The sequence below is a fragment of the Nicotiana tabacum genome, chromosome 2, assembly GCF_000715075.1.
Source record: "Nicotiana tabacum cultivar K326 chromosome 2, ASM71507v2, whole genome shotgun sequence".
NCBI lineage: Eukaryota > Viridiplantae > Streptophyta > Magnoliopsida > Solanales > Solanaceae > Nicotiana > Nicotiana tabacum.
The window spans coordinates 71,740,095-71,748,902 of record NC_134081.1 but is presented as its reverse complement, the minus strand read 5'-3'; the positions used below and the strand labels follow the sequence as shown (position 1 = coordinate 71,748,902).

General features: G+C 38.5%; 1 protein-coding gene across 1 annotated transcript; it reads right to left on the bottom strand.

Annotated features, from left to right (window-relative positions):
• Window positions 1-1,621: 1,621 nt before the first annotated feature.
• On the bottom strand, window positions 1,622-8,343 carry LOC107786049 (uncharacterized). The gene is made up of 6 exons (XM_016607482.2): window positions 7,862-8,343; window positions 6,580-6,791; window positions 4,758-5,075; window positions 4,601-4,675; window positions 4,379-4,453; window positions 1,622-2,473 (listed from the first exon to the last, which is right to left on the bottom strand). Exons 1-6 carry the CDS (start codon window positions 8,097-8,099, stop codon window positions 1,919-1,921), a joined length of 1,473 nt encoding a protein of 490 aa, XP_016462968.2. The 5' UTR covers window positions 8,100-8,343; the 3' UTR covers window positions 1,622-1,918.
• Between the last annotated feature and the right edge of the window lie 465 nt (window positions 8,344-8,808).

The following is an 8,808-nucleotide window of genomic DNA, read 5'->3' as shown; positions in this document are numbered from 1 at the left end:
TAACCTTTCAACGAAACACATATTTATCAAAAATGAATATCCAGTGTTGTATATTTTTTTTAAAAAAAACCCGATTCCTGATCGGACACATATACAGTAGCAGGATCAATTGTTAAAAATTAGCCCATCACCAGATCACCTGCTTCTTTCTTTGAAAAGGTAAAAATAAATGGTGGTCAACTCTAAACATTACATTGTAGAAGGCATTGATCCAGAGATAGAGTTGAAGTGATCCTCTCTCGATACCATATACTAATAGAAATTCCTAGTTTCTCATTTCTCTCAAAAACTTCAAAAATATTGGTTGAAGTGTGTAAATATTACTTACTAAACATTTCGGGTCATTCTTACAAAGTATTGAAAAGAAGAGTACATAACTTAATTCATTTATTTTAAAGGAAAAGAAGGTGAAAATTTGTTATTCCACCCTTCAGCTACATCACACCAAATCCTCCACTTCTTCCTCGCTCTTTCCCTATTCATAGCCCACCCAAAGGAAGTTATAATATTAAAATTATAATCATAGCCTAAATTGGACGACAAGATGCGAGAAGAAAGGCTTAGATGGTTTGGGCACGTGCGGAGGAGGAGCCTAGATGCCCCGGTTAGGAGGTGTGAACGGTTGGCTTTGACAGGTACGAGGAGAGGTAGAGGGCGGCCTAAGTATTGGGGCGAGGTGATCAGGCAGGACATGACGCAGTTTCAGATTTCCGAGGACATGGCCCTGGATAGAAAGGTGTGGAGGTCGAGCATTAGGGTTGTAGGTTAGGGGGTAGTTGAGCTCTTTTTTCTCATTGTTCCGACTAGTCTGATAGTGTTTTGTCTAGGACTGCTAGCGGTTTTTGTTTCATCGCACTATTTTTATTTTTATTTTCAATTTTTATTATTACCATAATTATTGTCCTTCCACTTATTTGTTGTCTCTTACGGTGCTGATTTTATTTGTTTGGTTTCTGTTGTTACAGATCTTTTGTCTCTGAGCCGAAGGTATCCCGGAAACAGCTTCTCTACCCCTCCGGGGTAGGGGTAAAATCTGCATACACTCTACCCTCTCCAAACTCCACTAGTAAAATTATTACTGGATTGTTGTTGTTGTAATCATAGCCTAAATTGCAAATATCGTTTACATAAGAGTATCATGAACTTAGGCGTATAATTTGAATAGATATACTCACAGCACATGCTCCACTCATATAGGGTATACTGGCATATTATAGAGCATTCTTTACCTCCAGAAGGTTAAAGTAGAAGCTCCTTTTTTTCTCAAAATAATGGTGGTGTCGGGGTTAGTTTATACACTCTCAATTAATCCATCAAATATTTGATATTTCTTACCAGCTCGGTTAATGTGGGTAACTCTGCCTATCAAAAGATAAATAGGGAGAAATCACTTAATAATTTTTGTCTCTGTTGAAATTTGATTCCCAACTTTCCAAAACTTTTTTTTCCACTTTACTTACTATTAGATCATATCCCTTAGATGCTAAATTGAATTACATCATTGGTTATGTCAAAGTTTGGCTGGCTGAATAAATGAGATAACTTTTGGAAAGAAAAAATATATGCTAAGTGATCAAGAGTCAACAAGTCCAGATATCAGATGTTTCTAAACTAGATGAAGTTGTCGAAATTTTTTGCTCCTCTTAGACAGGCAGTAGGCTTAATAAAGTAGATGCGACAAGGAAACAGTCAAATACATCTGATGTGTATCGAGAACTGATAATCAGTTCCAACTGTTATACAATCTCCTAGCAAACAGACTAAATAGTAGCATGTATTTCCAAGAAGGATTAATGAACTTTCCTACTATCTAGGGTGGTTAACTTCTCGTCACCATCACTTAGATACATAATGCTAACAGTCTGAGAAAATTAGAGTTGATTGACTGCCACATGAAAATCTGGATGTCAGTTTTGGTCTAGACATATTTGCCTCTATACTTCCCCTTTGATTCTTTACTAATCTTTGTATCAACTGACTCTTTAAGGTGAATGTCAGCAGGACTAAAAACTGCTGAATGAAGATTACCTTCTTCTAACCATTTCAGATGGTTTTCCTTGAACTCTAAATGTTTGATCCTTGCCGCTAAATCAATTTCTTCAGTATATGGTCCAATTTTGACCATCGTTAGTAGTACCCTACTGTACCTATAGCTCAGCATCTGCTCTGAGGTAGCAACCAATTTGAAACAGGGGTGCTCTGGAAAAGTGGTATCAGTTGACTCGTTGTCTCTTAATACAGGATAAAAGTACACAAGCCGGCCACCCATCACGAGCATCTTAGCAGCAAGGTCAAGCAAATCATGCACACATTCCACTAAGCTGTAAGGAGCAGTTGATGGTATGTGGCCTGTTCTTTTGTCATCAGGAACGGTATATGGATCAATTACTCCTTTCAAAAGCTTCCTGCCCCCAGATTTACGTCCTCCCGCACGAACTCCGTAGGGAGGATCACATATTATGGCATCAAAAACCTAGAAAATAATATATAACGGTCAACAAAAACAAAATAAAAGGAATGAGACCCAAAAAAAAAAAAAAAAAAATAAACATGGCTATAAACTGTTCAATTCAAACTACTTTTAGAACTCTCAGAAAATTACTAAACCTCGACTTACTAAAAAGCTAAGACAAGAATAAACTGCACAGCTTAAGTGAATCAAACACTTTCAAGCTGCCACAATAACAGCAATAACTACACCTATTTTTAGTAAGACTTTACAACAACAACCCAGTGGGAGTATAGGGAGTGCAGAGTGTACGCCTTACCCAACCCCGGGAAGGTAGAGAGATTGTTTTCGATAGACTCTCGGTTAGGAAAGACAAAAAGAAACAGTAGAAACAAGTAGTATCAACAAATAAGGCCAAAGAGATAGTAACAACAATCTCAAAGCCAGAAAAATAGATGGAAAGAAACAGTAGCAACAGCACGCAGTAACAACAACAAGATACTAAGAGATCGAAGCAGAACATAATAGGAAAACAGCACGAAATACCAGAAATCTAAGACAGAAACTACCACACCAACCCTAATACCCTTGGTACTGAAGGGAAATATGTTCGACTACCTACTAACCTTTTACCCTAACTTTCGACCTCCACACCCTCCTATCAAGGGCTATGTCCTCGGTAAGTTGTAGCTGCTCTATGTCCTGCCTGGTCACCTCTACCCAATACTTCTTAGGTCTCCCTCTACCTCTTCTCATACCTACCAAAGTCAACTGCTCGCACTTCCTTACTAGGGCATCCAAGCTTCTCCTCTGCACATGCCCGAACCATCTCAGTCTCGCTTCCCGCATCTTATCCTCCACGAGGCCACGCCCACCTTTAACCGGATATCTTCATTCCTAATCTTTTTCAACCTGGTATGCCCGCACATCTATCTCAATATCCTCATTCTGCTACTTTCATCTTCTAGATATGGGAGTTCTTGAGTGACCAGCATTCTTCCTTATACAACATAATTGATATAACCTACATTTAAGTTTCGGTGCCACATTCGTAACACACAAGACGCCTGGAAACTAGTCTTTATTTCACCCACCTCGCTCCGATACGATGTGTGACATTCTCGTCAATCTCTTCATTCTCTTGGATAACAGACCAGACCCAAGATACTTATAACTTCCTCTCTTGAGGATAACTTGTTAATCAAGTCTCACGTCCATGTCAAGATACTTGTAACTTCCTCTCTTAGGATGACTTTAGTAAGACTTTATATTAATTTATTTTCCTTTTGTCAGAAGATGTGTGGCAGGCCACAAGTATTCCAATCCTTGTCAAGAATCATTATGGTTTTTTCATCTCTACATGAAGAAAATAACTTCTCCACTATCAGGTTCTTGTTGCATGAGGAAGAGCATCAACATAAATCATCTGATGATTCATTATACTTTGTGAACTTCTGATTTCCTGGCTCAAGAAGGCCAACTCTGGTCAAGTCAATTGTGGTTGGATCTGGAATATGACTTCTTGCAACGGCAGTGGAATAACGGTTATATCTTTTTTGTTGTTAGCTATAGAGTTGGGTCCTCTTTGATCATTGCCCAATCTATTGACTACGAATTTGCATTTCGACCAATGCTCATAAGTCATATGGTACTCTTGAGGTGTATAATTTCTAGGTGCTATTTTAATTTGAGAAAGCATATACGCATATATCAAGTCAATTTGCAAAACAAATTTGTGGCCTGGTCCTTGAGCCACTGGAGCCCTTTGCCCATCCTTAGAAATTAAGGAGGGAACAAACCAAAACTCAGTGGTCACTGCTGGACTATAATGAAAACAGAATCTAATTCATAGCAGGAAGAAACAGAAGTTGTAAGTAAGAAAACAAGTGGGCCAGACACCAAAAACCATATAACTTCAAAGAAGGCTACCTCTTTCAATCCTGAACGCCAAGGAGGAAGGTTGTTGTCTGCCCTTAATAAAGCAATAGGCATTGGCAATCCATACTGCAATAAAGATATAAGTTTAGCATAGAAGGATACCAAATTAAATTATAACTCCAAAACACTAGATGATAAGATCAAATATAGCAATTATTATATAAGAAAAAAACTGGCATCTCATAAAAATTAAAAGCACCACTCCACCCAGACCTGCTTGAAGTTGCTCCAGACATTACAATCTGGACCACGCCCATCACGCACTACCCGAATGTCAATATCTGCACCCTGAAAAGCCAATTAGTGATAGTAAAATAACTGGAGAAAAACAATGTACGCTCAAAGTTCCTGCGAAAATAGAAACACTAACCATTGTCATTGCTCCATAATGGGCTGCTGCAACTAGAATGCTTCCTGTGCCCACAAAAGGGTCATAGACAAGCCTCCCAGGTTTGGCCTGTGCTTGGTTAGCCATCAGGAATGCCATCTCGGCATCCATGGCAGTCGGGCCAAGATAAGTACGACTTTTTAACTGATAAGTCGGCAAAAGCTTCCTATCAGCAGCACCAATCTCTCGACCAAAAAAGACTTTCCTTCCCACGATGGGTGGCAGTCCATTACTAGAACCATAATTGTCCGTTTCTATGAGCCAGAATGTATGATCAGGATTTTTTAAGTTCACCCTGCCCTGAAACCAAACAGACAGAAACAAGTAAATCCACATGCCATATCTTCTAAGCATGAGCTATTCCATGACTTACATGTAATATATCAAAGAGCAAAATGCATTTTAGTCCCTCATTTACATGCTATCTCCACCTTAGGTCTCTCTATTGTTCAACTTAAGCATTAAACCTTCTATTGTTTGTCTTTAAGATTCTTTTCTCTAATCTTAACAAGTCCATTAGTTTCTGACTTGTCATTTTCCTTTTTGCTTTTTAATTTGAGAATTCTTTTCCCTTTTGAATGCCTTATTTAATAAAGGACCAAAGAAAAGAAAACCTAAAAAGATAAAAAATCCTATTCTCACCCTCATCCATTAACCAACCAGTACGCATTATCCCTCTCTCTGCTCTGCCCCTACAAACAACCATCCTTCTCCTTGTGTCGACTGTCGCCCTACCAACCCCTTCTCTCTCCCCCTCCACACTCTCTGTCTCTGTACCCGGCCCTCCATCGACCCCCATTTCTCCGTTCTCTGTCTTACCGCTCGCAACAACCCAATCTCCACTCTCTCTCCATCCCCTTCCCCCAATCTGAATGACCACCACCCTTCACTCCTTGTCCCCCCACCCCACCCCAAACCAAACCAACTCTTCTTCCTTAGTCCAATCAATTGCCCCCACCTCTCCGTTTCAGGGTTGTTTCCCTTTTTTGTCTTCTTTGTAATTTGGGATTTCGCTTCAATAAATAAGAAGTACAATGATAATAAGAAAATAATAAAAATTATAAAAAAAAAAGGAAATTGTTTTAACAACTAGATCAAAATGCTAACAAAACATTGAAGCTTTAATGTGCAAGGTGGAAATGATAGGGACCAAGAGCAAAAAAGGCATATATGAGGGGAAAAAATTCTTTTCTATACCAAACGGGGATTTGTTTTAATAACCAAAGAATCACTGAGGGCCAGTGGTGCACAGTTCGTGTATAATGGGCCCACCCCCTCTACCCTTCTCCACTTGAATACCAGACTTTATTTGCGGTAGGTTTAGAACACGTGAAGTGTGCCTAAATCACACATCATTTGTTGCGCTCTTACCACCAGACTAAAGCCCTGGGAGCACCACATTTAGAAGCAACAATCATATCCCGCACAATATAATTTTATCAAATGGTTGAACGAAAAGAAGGTAATGTAGATGATGGTAAGTGCAGCAAATAATAGGATCAAATCTAAATAAAGCTTCACTTGGTGGAACAAAATTGAAGAAAATAATCTTGATAAAGGAGCAAAATTTGAAAATTTTACCCAGCACTGATTGTGTAGACATAAGGAAACAAGAAGAAAAGCATAAATGCTCTGCCTATGAAAAGAAAGGAGGAGAAAGTGCTAATATCAGTTTTTTCATGCTCCTTTACTTTTTAGTTTCTACGATTGGAGCAACCAAATTTCCCCGATTGAGTTTTGTGAAATGTACTCCAGAATAATAAGTATGTACCTTCCTAATCCAAAAAATAAATAAAGGATGCACCTTGAAAGGGATGTAGGAGAATGATCGAATACGCCCATTTTGCTCCTCAAAGCTGATAGCCTTCCCAAAGGTGTCAACAGCAATCTTGAATGTGCTATCAGATGTCAGGTATGGCTGCTTCCGCTCATCAGAATAACTTTTAATAGACTCTTCTAGTTCTTCAAGGCTACTTCCTTCTCCCCAGAGTTCAAAGATTCCTTTTACAAGAATACCTGCATGACAGACTTATCAATATGTTGTTTACCTAAGCTACTCCTCCAACCATTGCACATAGATAGACGCCAAGTGTTTCATAAGGCAAAGCCTCCTACATCACAAAGTCAATTCCTTTTTACTTGGATAATATCTAATACTCTTCCAACCTTTGTAAAGATAAATAGATGCCAAGAGTTTCTAAAGCTCCATGCTTCAAATGCCATATTGTAAGCCCCTTATAACTTGGAAAATGAATCACGAACTGCAAATCACTCATTCAATCAAACTATGCCCCATACAAACAACTAAGTTTTAATCCCAATGAGTTGGTAATGGTGATATGGATCCTTCTCTTCTATGGTGTTCTCCTCTTAGTTAAGTCCAGATCAACTCCTAGTGGAGAATGCATCCTCAAATTAAGAGGCATTCATTTTACAGATACCTCTTTTAAACCTAAAGTTAGAGAGAAGTTCAGAACAATAAATTTAATAAAATGGAAGAAAGCAATTAACCCAAAAAATTCAATCTCAAAAGGGTAACAAGAAGTAACTCACGAGATGATTCACCTATTTTCTAATGAGGAGTTGCTTATTCGTATTGATAGGCAACTTAGGCGGATTATACGCCAATCGGAAAAGGAAAATGAAAACGATACCCAGGTTTCATTGAATGTGATAAAGTATGATGTGCAGATGCAGCTATTCCGCAGCAAATAACAAATATGAAATGAAAACGCAGGCCCGAAATCTTTTAATTAGGCTCTGTAATCTGGTCCTTATCCCCGGTAGGCCAAGGAACACAATCCTATCCTATCCGAATCCGTACCTAACATTACCTTAAGTTATGAATGTAACTACCAAAGGAACAACTATTATTCTAAATATAGTAAGGCGGAGAATTGTTACACTTAGCTTTAGTAATGAACACAAGAAAGAGGATTGATTATGTATCACAATTTCATCCCTTTTTAGCATGTCCGCCTCAAATAGCATATACAGAGTTAAAAAAAAATTGGAAAAAAAGAGAAGATATTTATGCATAATCCTCAACCATTGGCATGTAGGGAAGCAGTATGAGCAGAGCTTACTTCGATTTGCAACATTACGGGCGATTTCTTCAGAAGGAAGATTAACTAAGTGAAAAGGCGAGTCAGGGTGGTGATGTTCTGGAAGCTTCCATTCAAGTGAATTACTGCCAAAGCTTTTTAAGTCACCATTGTTTGTTGGCTCTTCTTTGCTGAAAGCACCAAAAAGCTCAGCCAAAGACTCAACTTCAGGTTTCCTGAAGTCCAGTAATCTGTGATAGAAGACGCATAGGTACCACATGTTCTGCAATGTTTCAGTTTAAGCTTCAAAACTAATAAATGAGTTATGTGGGTGTAGAATCGGAAAATATGAGATGTTATGGGTTTTCTATTGGAGTTGGGTCGGAGAGATAAGTAACGGCGGCGAGTCCGGTGGCTGGTGGTGGCGGAATGACTGAACTTGGGTAAACGGTAGTCTCCTAAACCCAAAATGCAAAACCCTCGAATTTCGACTCAAACCCAAAAATGTACAACAGAGATAACTCTCTTTTTTATTAAAGGAATATGTACTTAATTAAGGTTATATCAAACCAAGCAATTTAATCATATAACTTATAAATTTATATGAGAACATACATATATAAGGTAAAATATGATATGACACGTTCTAAAGGAAAGATACGTGGAACTCAAGACGAGGATGATCGAAAATCGAACGCGGTCGTTTCGCTTGTCCCCGGAATGGATAACGTTCATAAAGGTGTATTAAATATTTTGCGTCCGGTAGCATTTAATAATGAATATTTTGCAGCATTAAGAGCGACGGCCCGTTATAGAGAATTTGGCATTTATGTTCACTGTTACATCTTCATCAATGACCCTCATAATTGACATTAAAGGAGTCCTAGGACCTCCTTCCCTAGACACAGCTATAAATAGTGAGCCCAGTTATCATTGTACAGGATACGAATTTTCTGGCTAAACTTACACTACATTCTATACAAAGCTTA

Bases quoted from the DNA above. Each gene is read 5' to 3' on its own strand.
- LOC107786049 (XM_016607482.2), bottom strand. From the start codon at position 8,099: ATGTGGTACCTATGCGTCTTCTATCACAGATTACTGGACTTCAGGAAA. The intron at 5,076-6,579 runs GTGCATCCTTTA...GTTTGGTTTCAG, and splicing joins TCTCCTACATCCCTTTCAAG to GGCAGGGTGAACTTAAAAAA. The intron at 4,676-4,757 runs GTTAGTGTTTCT...TTGGCTTTTCAG, and splicing joins ATTATGGAGCAATGACAATG to GGTGCAGATATTGACATTCG.